The 18,561-nt window shown below is 35.1% G+C and overlaps 1 protein-coding gene across 1 annotated transcript; it reads left to right on the forward strand.

The window, feature by feature from the left end:
• Positions 1 to 2,091: 2,091 nt before the first annotated feature.
• On the forward strand, positions 2,092 to 8,415 carry LOC117206595 (RNA polymerase-associated protein CTR9 homolog). The gene is made up of 14 exons (XM_033446071.1): positions 2,092 to 2,202; positions 2,665 to 2,763; positions 2,866 to 3,105; positions 3,183 to 3,755; positions 3,830 to 3,949; positions 4,039 to 4,349; positions 4,422 to 4,947; positions 5,025 to 5,219; positions 5,295 to 5,411; positions 5,498 to 5,808; positions 5,880 to 6,217; positions 6,304 to 6,481; positions 6,967 to 7,650; positions 7,744 to 8,415. Exons 1-14 carry the CDS (start codon positions 2,161 to 2,163, stop codon positions 7,838 to 7,840), a joined length of 3,831 nt encoding a protein of 1,276 aa, XP_033301962.1. The 5' UTR covers positions 2,092 to 2,160; the 3' UTR covers positions 7,841 to 8,415.
• The last annotated feature ends 10,146 nt before the right edge of the window (positions 8,416 to 18,561 follow it).

Genomic DNA, 18,561 nt, shown 5'->3' on the forward strand with positions numbered 1-18,561 from the left:
ATATTAATGTTAATCCTTGTTGCTGTGTATATTTTTTTGAAATAAATTAATAAATTAAATTAATAAATTAAATTAATAAATAAACAAAACATTCTTTCTTCCCCCTTTTCTTTCCCCCTTTTCTTTCCCCCTTTACTTCCTCCCTTTTCTTCCCCCTCCTGTATTCTTCATACTTATTATCTAATATTAATGTTAATCTTTGTTGTTGTGTATATATTTTTTAAATAAATTAATAAATTAAATTAATAAATTAAAGTAATAAATAAACAAAACATTCTTTCTTCCCCCTTTTCTTTCCCCCTTTACTTCCGCCCTTTTCTTCCCCCTCCTGTATTCTTCATACTTATTATCTAATATTAATGTTAATATTTGTTGTTGCGTATATTTTTCTTAAATAAATTAATAAATTAAATTAATAAATTAAATTAATAAATTAAATTAATAAATTAAATTAATAAATTAAATTAATAAATAAACAAAAAATTCTTTCTTCCCCATTTACTTTCCCCCTTTACTTCCGCCCTTTTCTTCCCCCTCCTGTATTCTTTATACTTATTATCTAATATTAATGTTAATCTTTGTTGTTGTGTATATTTTTTTTTAAATAAATTAATAAATTAAATTAATAAATTAAATTAATAAATTAAATTAATAAATTAAATTAATAAATTAAATTAATAAATCAAATTAATAAATAAACAAAAAATTCTTTCTTCCCCATTTACTTTCCCCCTTTACTTCCGCCCTTTTCTTCCCCCTCCTGTATTCTTCATACTTATTATCTAATATTAATGTTAATCTTTGTTGTTGTGTATATTTTTTTTTAAATAAATTAATAAATTAAATTAATAAATTAAATTAATAAATTAAATTAATAAATTAAATTAATAAATTAAATTAATAAATAAACAAAAAATTCTTTCTTCCCCATTTACTTTCCCCCTTTACTTCCGCCCTTTTCTTCCCCCTCCTGTATTCTTTATACTTATTATCTAATATTAATGTTAATCTTTGTTGTTGTGTATATTTTTTTTTAAATAAATTAATAAATTAAATTAATAAATTAAATTAATAAATTAAATTAATAAATTAAATTAATAAATTAAATTAATAAATAAACAAAAAATTCTTTCTTCCCCATTTACTTTCCCCCTTTACTTCCGCCCTTTTCTTCCCCCTCCTATATTCTTTATACTTATTATCTAATATTAATGTTAATCTTTGTTGTTGTGTATATTTTTTTTTAAATAAATTAATAAATTAAATTAATAAATTAAATTAATAAATTAAATTAATAAATTAAATTAATAAATTAAATTAATAAATTAAATTAATAAATAAACAAAAAATTCTTTCTTCCCCATTTACTTTCCCCCTTTACTTCCGCCCTTTTCTTCCCCCTCCTGTATTCTTCATACTTATTATCTAATATTAATGTTAATCTTTGTTGTTGTGTATATTTTTTTTTAAATAAATTAATAAATTAAATTAATAAATTAAATTAATAAATTAAATTAATAAATTAAATTAATAAATTAAATTAATAAATAAACAAAAAATTCTTTCTTCCCCATTTACTTTCCCCCTTTACTTCCGCCCTTTTCTTCCCCCTCCTGTATTCTTCATACTTATTATCTAATATTAATGTTAATCTTTGTTGTTGTGTATATTTTTTTTTAAATAAATTAATAAATTAAATTAATAAATTAAATTAATAAATTAAATTAATAAATTATATTAATAAATTAAATTAATAAATAAACAAAAAATTCTTTCTTCCCCATTTACTTTCCCCCTTTACTTCCGCCCTTTTCTTCCCCCTCCTGTATTCTTCATACTTATTATCTAATATTAATGTTAATCTTTGTTGTTGTGTATATTTTTTTTTAAATAAATTAATAAATTAAATTAATAAATTAAATTAATAAATTAAATTAATAAATTAAATTAATAAATGAACAAAAAATTAATATTATATATTCTAATATTAATGTTCTACTTTAAAATGGCGGCGAATCTTTGTCCGGCGCGACATCTATCGACTGTACGTTCATACTCCGACTGTACTCCGCTGCAGTTAGTGACTGGACACTGAACTTAGAGGTTGGGTAGTGAACTTAGTGGTTGGATAGTGAATTTAGTGGTTGGATACTGAACGTAATGGCGGGTTCCATAGAGATTCCACTCCGTGATACAGATGAGGTAAATGTTTTTGCTTTAACATTGAATTTTATCATTTGCAAAGTATTGAAAGTAAGCTAAACCATCCCTGTTATACATCATTGACATGTAATTCAAAATTCTTTAAAGACCCGTGATATGTAGACGCGTTTGTGTGGTTAATCCCTGCAAGCGTTGTTTGCGGAATATATACATCGTACAAACAATCGCTCTTAAATATCTTGAAATTTGTCCTCGATATGGAATATAAATTACTATTGTTTCATATTTGTTTTGATCGCATAATTTTGGACTAATTTTTTGATCTTATTTTGTTCATATTGTTTCCAATATGTTTTTCCATTTGTGTCATGTACAGTAAAATGTTAAACATTAGACATTTGCTAATTGAAATTGAATGCTTTATCCACTTTTTGTCTACTTAAATCCTTCACCATATCTCTCTAATTAATTTTTTTAATATATTAAATTACATTGTATTAGGTAATTGAGCTGTACCTAGATCAATTACCAGAAGGAGACGAGGTTCTTGGTATTTTACGTCAAGAACATGCCCAACTTAATATTTGGGTCAATTTGGCTGTAAGACAACTTATAATTACTTACTTACTTATAATTAAAGCTCCGTATAATAGATATAATAGAAAAGATACGAGACATTAAACATATTGCGTTTCATTGTAGCTTGAGTATTACAAACAACATAAAATCGAGGATTTCATTAAAATTCTTGAATCTTCTCGGATTGATGCTAATATTGATTACCGTGACTATGAAAAAGATCAAATGCGTGCGTTGGATATGTTGGCTGCATATTATGTGCAGGAAGCCAACAGAGAAAAGAATAAAGACAAAAAGAGAGATTTATTTACAAAAGCTACCCTATTATATACAACTGCGGATAAGATTATTATGTATGACCAGGTGTATGTCGTTTCTGGTATCTAATTTGATGCTTGGAAATATTTGTCTTATTTATATAATACTTCTTTGTGTTACAGAATCATTTACTTGGCAGAGCTTATTTCTGCCTCCTGGAAGGGGATAAGATGGATCAGGCTGATGCCCAATTTAATTTTGTACTAAATCAGTCTCCAAATAATATTCCTTCCCTACTAGGAAAGGCATGCATAGCATTTAACAAAAAAGATTATAGAGGTGCGCTTGCCTTTTATAAAAAGGCATTGAGAACGAATCCAAATTGTCCAGCTGCTGTGAGATTGGGGATGGGGCATTGTTTTATGAAATTAAATAACCAGGAAAAAGCACGTTTAGCATTTGAAAGAGCTTTACAGTTAGATAGCCAATGTGTTGGAGCATTAGTTGGACTTTCAGTACTGAAACTGAATCAACAACAGCCTGATAGTATCAGAACTGGTGTTCAAATGTTATCTAAAGCTTATACCATTGATTCGACTAATCCCATGGTGTTGAATCATTTGGCAAATCATTTTTTCTTTAAAAAGGACTATAACAAAGTACAGCACTTAGCCCTCCATGCATTTCACAATACAGAGAACGAGTCTATGCGTGCAGAGAGTTGCTATCAATTAGCCAGAGCATTTCATGTTCAAGTAAGTGTACGATATAAGTAAGTCTACATATATACATACTCAAAATTTTGGAAAATAATTAATAACTATTTCAGGGTGACTATGACCAAGCGTTCCAATATTACTATCAGGCAACACAATTTGCACCTCCAGTTTTTGTATTACCACACTTTGGCTTAGGTCAAATGTATGTTTATCGTGGTGATGCAGAAAATGTAAGCATAACATGTTATATATATTATTATATACTATATATGATAGGGTAAAACTAATAAATTTTACATACACTGTTTTTAAATCACAGGCAGCACAATGTTTCGAAAAAGTGTTGAAAGCTCAGCCAGGTAATTATGAAACAATGAAAATTCTTGGATCTCTGTACGCAAACTCAAGTTCTCAATCGAAACGCGATATTGCTAAAAACCATCTTCGTAAAGTAACTGAACAATTTCCGGATGATGTTGAAGCATGGATTGAATTGGCTCAAATATTGGAGCAAAGTGACCTTAATGCAGCCTTAAATGCATATGGTACAGCAACCAGAATTTTAAAAGAGAAAGTCCAGGCAGATATACCACCAGAAATTCTAAATAATGTTGGTGCTCTACATTATAGGTACGTTTCATATTTCCTTATTTTAATTTATTTTATCTGCTATTAAGACTAAAACTTATTACTTTATCATAGACTTGGAAACTTGGAAGAAGCTAGGAATAATTTGGAGGAATCTTTAGCGCGTTCTAAAGCTGATGCCTTACACGATTCTGTATACTATAACTCAATTGCAGTTACGACAACATATAATTTGGCTCGTTTGAACGAAGCTTTATGTATATTTGATAAAGCGGAAAAATTATACAAAGCCATTTTAAAGAAACATCCAAACTATGTAGATTGTTATTTACGACTTGGCTGTATGGCTCGAGATAAAGGACAAATTTATGAAGCGTCTGATTGGTTTAAGGATGCTTTAAGCATAAATAACGAGCACCCAGATGCATGGTCTCTTTTGGGTAACTTACATTTGGTTAAAATGCAATGGGGTCCTGGCCAGAAGAAATTCGAAAGAATTTTAAAAAATCCAGCCACAAGTACCGATGCCTATTCTTTGATTGCTTTGGGTAACATTTGGTTGCAAACATTGCATCAAAGTGGAAAAGATAAAGATCGAGAGAAGCGACATCAAGACAGAGCATTGGCTATGTATAAACAGGTATGATACTAAAAAATAATAAATCTTATTCGTATATACATATATACATATACATATATACATATTGAAATTCATAGGTTTTGCGAAACGATCCTAAAAATATTTGGGCTGCAAATGGAATAGGAGCTGTACTAGCGCATAAAGGTTGTGTAAATGAAGCTAGAGATATTTTTGCTCAAGTTCGAGAAGCAACAGCAGAATTTTGCGATGTATGGTTGAATATTGCGCACATTTATGTAGAGCAAAAACAATTCGTTAGCGCTATCCAAATGGTAACTTTCCGTTTTGTATGTAATACGATATGATAATGTTTTGGCAACTATTTTATAAAATATATCTTTTTACAGTATGAAAACTGCCTTCGAAAGTTCTATAAATATCATCATGTCGAAGTTTTGCAATATCTTGGAAGAGCTTACTTTAAAGCTGGTAAATTAAGAGAAGCAAAATTGACATTATTAAAGGTGAGCCAGAAACATTGTGTTATGCTCTGATATCGTTAATATTGATTAAAGAAGAATAACTAATCAATTTCATTATATCAATTTAGGCAAGAAGAGTAGCTCCACAGGACACTGTTTTGTTATACAATATTGCACTTGTCCTTCAACGTCTAGCGACACAAATTTTGAAGGATGAGAAGTCCACCTTAACGACAGTACTCCAGGCAGTTCACGAATTGGGACTCTCACATAAATACTTCCAATATCTATCAACGCATGGAGATAAAATGGGGCAACTTGCAGAAGCAGAAACAAGGAGGTGTCAAGATCTTTTATCGCAAGCGCAATATCATGTTGCCAGAGCTAGGCGATTGGACGAAGAAGAAAAAATGCTTAGAAGAAAACAAGAAGAAGAAAGGTAATTATATGAACATAATTAGCATATGGAATACATCAAACACCATATAATGATCTTGTATTAATGTATAGACAAGCATTTAAAATGCGACAAACGGAAGAACAACGGAAACTTGAGGAAATGCGACGACAAAAAGAAGAGGAAATGTTACAGAAACGTCAAGAGTACGTTGAAAAGACAAAGAACGCTTTGGTATTCGGTGAAATGCCTTCAGAAAAACCTGGAAGGAAAGGAAAAAGAGTACGCACTGATCAATACGTTAGTGACAGTGGTGGTTCTGGAGGAGAGGAAGGTCGGGAGGAAGCACCTAGAGAAAGGAAACGCAAAAAGAAAACAAGTGGTGAACGTAAAGAAAAAAGGGGCAAGGGTAGAGGAAAGCGCAAGAGAGAAATGCGGAGTGGAGAAAGTGGTAAGATAATATTTCATGATCTTCGATTATACGTGTCATTAATCTGCGTTTTTCAAAAAATATATATTTTATTTCGCAATATTCAGGTTCAGAAAGTGATCGACTCAAGCGTGGAAAACGTCGAAGAAAAGGGATTATTAAGAAAGACAGAACATTTCGAAAAAGTACAGCTGAGACTGCAAAAGGAAAGATGCCTTTATCAAAGGAAACTATATCGACGAGCGAATCTGATAGCGATTCAGGAGGTCTTAAAATTGCAAGCGGGTAAGGATCATTCATTTTATGAGAATAAGGTGGTTTATTATACGGGTTGGTTGGTTTATTATGTGAGTGATAAAATTGTAATAGTTAGAGTATATTAAAATCACCTTAAGTACAAGTACAGAGATAGTGTATGCCGATCGTTATCGTCGCTCACTCAATGCTACTGTTCAACTCGACGCTCGTTATTCGACTCTGTATGACTCGCTATAATAATTCGCTATACTGATTCGCTATACTGGTTCGATATACTAATCGTCCTAGAGAGCATGTTTGTCTATTTGTATCGATCGGTAATATTACAAAAAGTTTAAATGTAACTCTGGTTAACGATTACAAATAACGACGATAATATTTTGTCCGGAGTTCATTTACCTTTGAAACTAGCCAATCAAAACAACGTTGACTCACGTGCCGTTACAAAAATATAATATACTGAGGTGTGTAATAAATAAATAAATTAATGGTGTCGTTAATTTGTTTTTCAGTGGTGAAAGCGGCAACGAAGGTCGCGGACGCGGAAATAGACGAATTATGTCTGACTCAGGAGGATCCCGTGCATCGAGTTCTAGGTCTCATTCCACATCGAAATCTAAAAGCCGTTCTAGAAGTAGTTCACGATCGCGATCACGATCACAATCAGGATTTCGATCTCGATCCCAGTCTCGTTCACAGTCTAGATCTCGTTCAGGTTCTAAGTCGAGAAGTCAATCGCGGTCGAAAAGTCCGTCGAGATCCGTTTCAGCAAAAAGTGGTTCACGCTCGAGATCAAGATCAGGGTCGCGGAAGAGTCAATCGCGATCAAGATCGCGTAGTGGTTCGAGGAAAAGTGGATCGCAGCCAAGATCAAGGTCGGGTTCTGCAGCTAGTGCACGATCAAGATCGGGTTCTGCAGCTAGCGCACGATCGAGATCAGGCTCTGCACGTAGTGCACGTTCGAGATCGGGATCTGCAGCTAGTGCACGATCGAGATCAAGGTCCCCTAGTGGTTCCAGAAAAGCAGCTTCGCGATCAAGGTCAAGATCAGGATCAAGGAGTGGTTCACAGTCGGAGGGACGTGTATCAAGAAGCAGAAGCCGATCAAAATCTAAATCTGTGTCAAGATCTAGATCGCGTTCCGGCTCACGGTCGAAGAGTGGCTCTCGAAGTCGCAGCCCTAGTGGATCGGCAAGGTAAATAAAAAAAACATCAAAATGCACTTACCGAAACGAAATACAGCTTCCATGATACCGTAATGGCCACATATTGCGATTATTTTATTCCAGATCTGCTACTCCAGAGTCGAGAAAATCAGTTTCGGGCAGTGACGTTGGTTCCCGCCATTCGAGTACAGATCGAGGAGGTGGCAGCGAAAGCGAATAAACTCAACACGCATATAATAACATCACTAGCGCGCAGAAAATCCAACTTTGGATTATGTACTTTTTGTAAGAGCCAAATTTATATAAATGAAATATATATAACTTTCGCGATATATTTGTTAACGCGCGTTTGAAAGAACCGTTCGAATTGAAACAGAATTGTTACGCTAAGATGGAGCGCGGCAACTGGCAATCGTTCGAGCTTACGAGTAACTTCGATTTATCGTTTATCGAAGCACAGTTTCGAGATAACTAAACGATCTCTAGATGGAGCGACTTCAGTGTTTCGGACGTAATATTTCGGACAATTGAATATTTGTTTTATGTTAGCGGGTTATAAAAACACTCCGTAGTTTCAGTCGAAACCGTGTGTTTATGTTCTTTACATTATATTAACGAAGTATTACTTTACGATGCAAGGTAATTTTATGTAAAATTATTACGATTTCGTATTTCATCTAGTTCAATGTATAAACCGTTTTGCTTTCTGATTAGTTATCTGTTGATACTTTTTATGATAAACAAATAGTTTTAGTTATTATTGTACACTCACATTGTCTAATATAAAAGAAGATATGTTAGGGTTGTGTTAATAACCAACATATTGTTTTATATAAAAAATTATAAATAAAATATTATAAAAACAAAGTGACGTTTTCAGTATGTTTCCCTGAAATGTATTACACGATTAAAGTTTTGTAGAGGTTAATAACATTGGTGCCATTTCATATGTCATTACGTTGTCATTGCATATTATGTTCAACAGTTAATCAACTTAACAACGTATTTATAATGCTTTTTAATTCAATTTTTTCTATTAGACGTTCATTTAGATCGTCTGATAGAGCATTATATGTAATATTTTTTATTCTTAAATGTTTTAGAAAAGAATTTTCTTTCTTTACGAAGTCGCACTTCTTTTTATTCTTTTACACTCTTGGCGCCCTTTTCGTGAAGGTCAATTTTTTCCACTGTAATACAATTTTTCCATCGATTCTTTTCAACTATTTTCATCAAGTATGTATGTTGCAACGTTATTGCTTTTTTTTCGAACTATATTAAGAGTATGTCATTACATGAGGATGAACACAAATGTTTATCACTCCCACACGAGCGTTATCGATTTGTAATCTATAGCTACAGAACAAGCAAAAAATTACGACAAGATATAAGTAAACCTTCGGGTGAGAGGATAAGAATAACGTTTAAACATAGATATTACCGCAATGGTTTAAAATTGTTTAGGATTAATACCATTCGCATTCAACGGCGAGATCAAGAAATAAACAAACACCGATCGAATCAATCATCGCAGGTTTGATGCGAATATTCGTACGATTAGTCATCGATCGATTCGTATCACTTTAATGATAAAGTACCATTGAATTGCTCTGTTCTACTGTTTAATTCTTCGAACACTGCCGTACAAGAAACGTTCCGGGAAAACTATCATACTTGAAAAATTGGTATGTTATGAAATACCACCTTCAATATCGCTAGAGCGTATCGTCCTAGTATATTTAGTATGCTACTACTATATTTAAGCCTTTAAGTATACATAAATCATAAAATACACGTTGTACACATATATTATATGAATAAGAAAAATCCTGAGCCAGTTTGCGTAAAAAGCAAAAGAGTAAATAGCAAAGGAAACTACGCTGATAGAAGGATAGAGATATCGGTTTTATCCGAGTTACGAAGATTCTGAGTGCTGGAAGCGTTTACTTTTTCGATTCAACTCCTTAGAGTGTGCATATATCTAACTGCTCTTCCTGTTTGATTATCAAATCCTTCTCTATCGTCGCATTTCTCGATCCACATTTTCATATAAAAGCATAGAAAAGAAGTCCACGTGTAATTTTTATTCTTCGTGAAGTTGTTTCTAATACATTGCAATAAACGTAAGTTTTAATTAGCCTTCGTGAATTTTCACACAGCTACTTAGAAGGTATAGCGGATATTCGAGAATTACTTGCCTCCTTGGCGAGTTGCGAACTTCCGAAATTATTTACAATCCCCCGAGTTCCTCGAAGCTGGTTTAATAGAATAGTTTCGCGACTGAGTTTTGATTAACCTCCTATTTGCATATTCGTCGTTCTACTTGTTAATAGCGTTTTTATGTAAAACTCCTACAAACGCAATATGTTCTCTGACCGACTATTTTCGGCTTAAAATAAATTCAGTTTCTCGAGTTATAAATTGAGCGATCTTTCTAATTTTTATTTATACGAAATAGGACCAAACAATAAAGATAACTATTTTCTGCAACAAGTGCATGGTTTATATATATAACAACAAATTAACCTGACTCTACAGCATCAAATTTTTTCTTCCTCCTTGACGTTTCGAAAGTATACTACCAATTGAACAACAGACGCAAAAAGATAGGGGTTCGTCATCCATCAACAAACAGTATAATATTGTCTGGAAATCAAGAACTAGGTATAATTTTAAAATTAACGATACTAGTTTCTTTTATCCATCAGATACACATGTTGGCATCAATGCAAATTTTTCATCGATGGCTAGGTTTAGTCTCGCAACAAATTACCTCCAATCTGGATTGCATAAATCTTTTCCATCAATCACATCCCGACAATTTATCAAATACTTGGGCAGAGATTATCGGTAATTCTTGCCACGTTGTCGCTGCGTCCTTTTAATCCTTTTTTCCCCTTCCGAAAATGTAATTAAATTTTTTTTATTTTAAATCTTTCACAGGATAGGAAAAATAACTGAAACATTTTTGTCAGTGCAATTAGTTTCGTCCATTATTCACGAATCACCTCATTACATCCTTATGATAACAATGAATTCACAAAATCTAAGGAACCTTCCGCATGTTTCAAGTCGGCTTTCTCGCCTTAAAAAGATGCAGAGTGCAATATTTCTTCAGTCCGAGAAAAATTGAGTGCTATGGCGGTACCAGTGACCCACTTATAAATCAAAAAATCTTGAAATATGTGCATCTTCCTCGATGATCCACCGTATCGGTATTGCTTCTCGTGTCAGAATAAATCAACATGCACTTTATAACCTTCCCATTCTTTTTTCTTTTTCGCGATAAAATACCTGCAGAAAGATTCGTGGACTAAATATGAACACTCTTGAAAATTTTATGGTGACGTTTATAAGAGCCAAGCGTAGAGGTTTCCAATGCCGTGAGTTTAATTAGTTCCATAAACTAAATCCGTGAGACTAAACACATGCATAGGCGGCTTGAAAGCCTCGTTTGTGTGTCATTGTCTCGAAAGTTGAATAGCCATTTTTTATGCTTGTATCCTGTATTAGCGGTTTCTGGCCTTGAGACAGGAATTAATACGCACAACCATTATTAAATCGTTCTTTGCTATAAATCATAAAGGTTCCGAGAACGCGATTGATGTTCCACGTTACGTACGAATAGAATATGAAAACCCCACTGTGGCAAAGTGTATATAATTCTTAGATCGAATTGTGGCAACGTACAGAGGAAACATACGAAGGTCATGGAGCAAACTGATATTCAGCATGTTTCTGTTGAAAAGGAAGATTTCGAAGACTGAGAAGAATTTCTTTCCAGAAGTGGCTGTAGAAAAGTTTGAGATCAAAAGCGGTCGGTGATTTCCTTTCCGCTTGAGAGCCAGGTCGAAGTTGCGCGCAATATGAATTTAATTCAACAAGAATCAAACGTACGTAGAATTGAAAATGAAATCGTGAAAATAATAAGACTTAAATTGCAGCTCCAAGTACACGAACAATTGAGATTCTGTTTATCCGGAAGGCCATAGAACACGTTTTATTGCGACGTTCACCAACTTTCAGAGACGGACCGAGACACAAGATTCTTTCCTCGCTTCCGACTGTGACAATTCGAAATTAATTATAACGTTATTCTCTCATCGTACTAACTTTGCTAGCTTCTATGCTAACCTTGAATTCATTTTTCGACGTCGTTCTTCGGTAAACGTCTAATTACTGATATCTACTTATTCCATAACTTTGCTCACTTCGAACCTTGAACTACCGCTCGCCTGATGTTACTTAACGAACTGCGATAAGCGAAACATTTAATTGCCATCTAAGCGAACATCTTATTTGCCATCCTCCGCTTCAATTTGTCAAATGAATCCCTCTGTTCAGTTTATATCGCTAAAATGTTTCCTAGAAATTTACACGACTTAAAGCTCACTCTCGTAATCTGCCTCTAATAATGTCTAGCTAATTTCCAACTTTTTAAAAACGATCAAATTAACCTGACGAGAGGTATTAACGAATTTCATCCGCTTAAAGCGATATAAAAATAATAGTGCAAAATCAAAGGACTGGATTTATTTCGTAGACGTGTATCCTTGCACTATGTAACGATCACATATTTCGTTCATAAAAGATATAATATTATCCATAAGAGGAATGGATGAATTTGCCAGCTATGTGTCAACCACAAGAATGCTGCTATACTCATCGCATCGTACAAGGCTGCAATTACAAGTTCGTATACAAACCAGTTGGCTGTCTTGTTCGCATAATCCATGCTGTCGAGCGTGTATTCAATGGAGACATATACAGAAATCCCGATGGCGAAACAGTAAGCTTTACGTAATTGGTACCATTTACTTGAAAATGATTCCGATTATAATACATAGCTGTTCATTTACTGGAAATTTGCCTGCTTCTTCCACGAATAAGGTTCCGAATAAGACTTGGAAAGGACAAGATATTTCGAAGTATTTGGAAAATAAAGATTTCCTTTAAAAGATTATAGTTTCCAAAGATGTGAAATAAAAAGCATTATAAGCAGCGAACACATGGTTCTAGGCGTCGCTCACAGTAGCACAGCCCATTATTGATCAGACGGCGTTGAAGAGAAGCTGTAGGACCGCTTAATTCAATTTTAATATTTTACACGAATTGTTGTTCAGCCAATTCGAACCGAGCTAATAACAAACTTAATTTAAATTATTCTGTAGAATAACTGAACATAACATTTTTTTAGAATAACTGAAGCACAGCAGTTATGACATTACATGCCTAACATTCTTCCTTTATTATTTCAATTTTTCATTCCTGAACATCGGTGTAAGGTTCCTGGAAAGATTTTCATTGTATTAGCGGAATTCACATTGCTTCCAAGAATATTCTCTTTGAATCCTCGTAATATCAAATACTATTGTAGAACAGCAGTAGCTGCTACGTTATGTCAAACACGATGCATTTGGCTCTGGATAAAAGTTGCAATAAAATGACGTACGAACCGCTATTTTCATTCGTCGATGGCGACATAGGCGTTCACATTGCCACCAGGCTGGTATCAGAGCAAGTGTATTAGAACATAGAATAGCGTTATCGTTCGTAATGATAAAGGCCATTATTCGTCGGACAAAGTGAAACGTTCTATTACATGTCCTACATGGGATACTCGATTGTCGGTGAAATATTATTGGGTCGCTAGATCAATCGTAAGCTATTGACGTTTCTGTATTAATACACGCAAAATACCTTACAGTTCCAGTTGAATACAGGGCAACGTGCAACTATGAATACTAATCTTAATTACTGTTGAATTGTGTCTGGGATCAAACATTGACACGTGTCGTTATTTCAATAGACGAAATTTGGCATTCGACCAATTCTCTTAACTGTTAAGTACATACTGTTTTACATTCTCGTGCATGCAATGCAATTGACAGGTTTCGATCGTTTCCAACGTTAAAAAGTATAACCGTTTCATGTTCGGAAAATTTTTATTTTACTTCGTATAAAATTTTCAACTTCCTTCGAATTCTGCCAAACTCTAATTTTAAGTCATTTGAAATTAATTGCCGCTCCAAATGCAGTGATCCATAAAATACAAGGATCGTCGACAGAAATTCACCACCCGTAAAAACAAGAAAGGTCATAGACCGGAAGTTCTAACCTAATGATCGATGGAGTCGGAGCGGCGATTTCATCTGAAGATCTTAAAGGTCAGTGACCCTTGTATGTACTCATCGAAAGGTTTAAGGTTACCGCAAATATTCGTTCGATTTAGAAACGAGCGAGAGAAGGAACTGCCTAAATTTCTTCTTTTGCCTCACAACAGCGAACGTATCTGACTATCATTCTGACCCAATTTGATCTTACCATTTTACTGACGGATAGGTAAAAAAGTCATTACTCCAGTTACAATATCGTTGTTAGGTGGATCGAGAAAATAACTGCAGGCATAAGACTTGATGAAAGGACTCAACGGGAATCGCGTTCACCGTTCGATGAATCGATGTTTTCTCATAAAATACTTCGGTTAAGGCCATACCATATAATGAAGAAATTTTTCTGAATTCTTTCTACCAACCATTTCAACATTCGTGGTGGTTATTTTAACGAAAGGGAAAGAATATCGACGGTTAAACGGGCTTGATTAAAATTTCGAGTAATATGGTGCCTTCAAGCGCGGAAGGAAGGATTATCCTATCCGGCGCCTAAGTTGCTTTATGAAAGTTTTTCCTTCGGTTAACTAAATTTATGAAGCTGAAAGACGTATCCAAACTTTCCCTGAAAAAATTGCCGCGTAGTAAATTTTCGTAAATCATCTGCTATTTACGTATTGCAGATTTTTTCGTACTTTAAGTATAATAAAGTTAACGTATGAAAAATCAGTATGCTCAGATATATACCTGCTAGAGTCGATGTAATTTCATCGAACAGAAAATCTATTGGTAGAGCTGTTCCCTCCGAGAAGTAATTGTTCAATTTGAAATAACCCGATTTTGAATTTATATAGCGTTAGTCGTTGAATATTTTGCTTATAACGAAGGTGAAAAATTATCATTAAGTCGCTCGTTTATTTATAAGAATAATGTATGTCGGAGATGAAAGGACACCGGACCCTTCCCTCTGGAACTTCGGGAAAATCCGTAAAATTGTAATTAAAGCTTACAGTCGTAATTGCCGTCATCCTGCCCAATTGTATTTGTTTGCGGTTTGTGATAATAAACTTGGGCTCAAGGCGACCATCAGTCGCCGAACGTAGCCGCGGTCAACGGGACGGGCGCTTCGCCTAACAAAGGTGTGGAATTATAGTATGACCCTCATTAAAAGAAATACCAATAGAGGTATTTGACAGTAAAACATTCCAGCGGTTCCTTCGGACAATGAATACCTGATGTTGAGGCACGTGCACAGCACAAGTCCAGTTAGCCCGAGGACCCGCTATAAAACCTGGGTTGTTCAGGCAATTAAGATTTTCCAAACGGACAGACAGTCTTTGTCCCAAATTGACCAATTGACAGCGACGTCAATTTCCCTTACTTTCGGAACGAGGGTTATACCCGACGGATCCGATGATCTCGTGGCCTTAGATACACCCCATCATAGTTTTCCTCTGTGGCATCATTGGGACGAAAATTCGTTCTTTCTTGAGATCCCACCGACGAAGGGAGCAGCGCCTGACGATCAATGAGTTTGAGTTAGAGCAAGTATATTTTTCATCCCGTTGACCGTGGATTCGTCATCGAACTTAAGACCAACGTCACTAACATCGCAAGTGCCCAACCACCGCTGTTGATTGTCAAATCGATAGTGTCCATACTCGTAGCATCAGGCCGTATCTTCGTTATCACACAACGATGGCCAACTCCAAGGGAGGTCTATCAAACGCCCACAACCCTGTTCCTGACTCTTCTCCCACATGTATTTTTGAGAGTTAAATTTGAGGCAGAAAGTTTAACATCTCGTGGTCCTATTACGAATAAAGTCCTTTCAGGTGGAAAACGTTATCAAGGAATTAACGTTATTCGATCGATGTTTGCAGTTGCCAGTACGTGCGTTTCCAACGCGACGCGCAACGTTTCGAAAGAAATGCTCATTCGCGTTGCAAACAAATAGAACTCGTCGATTTTTATATTTTCGTTTACGGCTAACTGCTGTTACGGATGAACAACGATTAAACGAAAAAGAGAGAGAGAGAGAAATCAACAAGGGAATTGCACATTAATTAACAACCAATACATATCCAGGAAATTGGTATTGCGCAGCTTTAAATTAAGCAAGCCTGTTTAATTTTTTAACTATTCCGGAACGTCTGTTCGTCATTAAACTAACTTCGAGAGTGTACGCTGCACTTTTTCCATTCGATTTGGAACTTAATTCGTCCTAAAATAATACGTTTTTAAAGAGTAAGATAGATAAAATGCTTCTACAGATTCGAAGTGGCGGCTAATCTCTTCTTGGAGCAGTAGAGCGAGGAATAAAGAAACGAATTAAAAGATAGTGCCTACGTCGTCGACCCTGTACGATCGATCAGAATTCTGTCCTTTCGCTTTGGACTGAGAACGGAAGCTGACCGCAGACAGATTGCTGGCTGTACCAAAAGAATAAAAGAAAAAATATCTGGCTGTCAGTACACGAGAATTCCATTTTCCACTTTATTCTTTTCACTGTTCCTGGTATTAATGAATAATTTAAACACTGCGGTAACACTGATTTTTACGTCCCAATCTTACGACTATCCGGAATCTTGTAACTTTATTTCCGCAGTCGCTCAGCGATTTCATATCACTGCTAAAAATGAAAAATCTTCTCCCTCGGCTTATCTCCGTGTTCTCCAGGATACATATGTATTTATCAGAGCGACGTCGAGGAAACGCGAGCGATATTATGGAAATATTACTTTATACGCTTTATGCGTTTCTGTACCCATCTACAAAGTAAGTATATTCATAAGGTATGCACGTGCAGAGTCAAGGTAGTCATCAAGTTTGAAAACAATTGAAGGGGCAAATTCATTCTGCCTGAAACTATGCTCTCCCCTTTAAATCCAATACACCCGCGTTCTCGTTCTTATCTTCTATACACCATACGATGGTATATGTAAGAATGGGATGTCCCGAAGGTGAGAGCGCTCCTCTATCTCGAAACAGATATTTCTACAATTTTCGTAGCATACATTCCCTACGTGCGAGGGTAATTCGAGCGTATAACGTCGCCTGAATTTCCTGCTCCGACAAACAGCTTAAATGGGATCATGTCTGACATATCCGTCGGAGAACGATCATGTACCGGAAGACAGAAAGAAACTGCATATTTCACATTTCGGTTAAATTAATTCGTGAATCCAGGAACGTGCAAGTAAAAGGTTCTTCTTGGAAAACGAAGTAACGGCGGAAAATTATTCATATAATCGTCGTTAACATTTTTTCGATCAAAATGTTCGAAATAAAGGCACGACAGGTCTGCATAGAATTTTCCATCGATTCCCAAGGGATGACAGCTTGGAATTTTTGAATAAACTTTCCAAATAACATTTGCATCGAAAAGCGAAGTGGAAGCGATCTGCGCGATGTCAGCAGAATCGGTTTCACGACCGACCGAAAGAATGCGTGGAAAATAGGTCGGAGGAATATCTTTTATTCTCTAAGGGGCGTCAAGTGTGTTGGCCCCATGATAAGATGGTCGTCACAGTAGTTCGCGAGTCACCTTCTTTCAAATATTCACGACATTTCGAGATCGGTCCGCTCGTTCTTGACATCTCGTTTCTTAGAAACAATCGTGTTTCCTTGTTGGTTACTCGTGACGGGGTAACGGTCGAAATTTATCAGGCGAATAATTCCGAATCCTTTGTATATTTTTTCGATAATTGCTCAGTTTATTATATCTATCAGTGAGCAAAAATAAATTGAAAAATTATCACGCGACGTATTCGCGCGCGATATTATTCATTTACACGGAATCAGCTTGCTATTGTACGCATTTGCAAGGCAAATAAGCGGAACAAACACATTCAAATCTTCATTTTCATAGGTGCTTTTTCAAAAACGTCATCCTTTAATCCTATTGCGGTGTACCGAGACTTAATCAAAGTGAAACAGAAAAGAGTAGATTCGAAGATGGTGACAGACGAATGGACAGCCTTTGCATCAAGGTTGAATGGAAGGTATAACAAAGTGACCGCTAATGGAAGAAGCATTTTAAGAGAATGGAAAAAAACGATACTAATAGTATCCTCGATTCGACATCTATGGAGAAGCGCATACCTTTCAAGGGGTAATAATACAAAGAATGTAGTGTACCACCGAGGAAGTGACTTTTTTTTTATAAAGATAAGCACGGAGCTATTAAAAGGGTTAATGAAGGGCGCAGGAAATTTGATTTATCTGCCGTTAATAGGCTAGATGATATTTATTCTTTAAAAAGGGGAACGATTGACGATAAAAATAAAGACAACGACAACTTGTCGAACGGGATCGAATCGATTCTTCTAAGAAGTTCATTAATACAGTTTGTAAGTTGATTGTCTGTCCGTGTTGGGTGGAATTTAATTCCAAAGCTCATTTTCATGGCAAATATCTTGCCGGCAGGCAGTACTGTTTTGATTGAAATCGAAATTCGATTCCGAAGAGAATGAAACTTGTTTAGTGGCGTAATAAACGATTCATTCTTTTACGTCATCCTTCGCACATCCCATTCCATTAACTGCAATATAGTAATTTAAATCTAAAGAGACTTTGACAAACGTGATTGTCAGTCGATCCAAGGGAATATATTTGCAATCTTCGGTAACGGGAAATATTTACAAAAAGGATCCCGATCAGACTCCGTTCGACGTGGTAAATCGTTCAATCACTGATTCCAAACTTCTCACCATCGTTTTACGAATTCTGGAGCGATGATGATAACCTTGAAAAAATCTGAATTTCGTTCCATACATAAAAGAATCATGCGCTATCTATCTAACAATAAGATTATACTTATACGTCTGTT

The sequence above is a fragment of the Bombus bifarius genome, unplaced genomic scaffold (assembly GCF_011952205.1).
Source record: "Bombus bifarius isolate JDL3187 unplaced genomic scaffold, Bbif_JDL3187 scf7180000008008, whole genome shotgun sequence".
Taxonomy (NCBI): Eukaryota; Metazoa; Arthropoda; class Insecta; order Hymenoptera; family Apidae; genus Bombus; species Bombus bifarius.

Coding starts and splice junctions, on each gene's coding strand:
- LOC117206595 (XM_033446071.1), top strand. CDS start 2,161: ATGGCGGGTTCCATAGAGATTCCACTCCGTGATACAGATGAG. Junction 2,203..2,664: donor CACTCCGTGATACAGATGAG/GTAAATGTTTTT, acceptor ACATTGTATTAG/GTAATTGAGCTGTACCTAGA. Junction 5,220..5,294: donor TCGTTAGCGCTATCCAAATG/GTAACTTTCCGT, acceptor ATCTTTTTACAG/TATGAAAACTGCCTTCGAAA.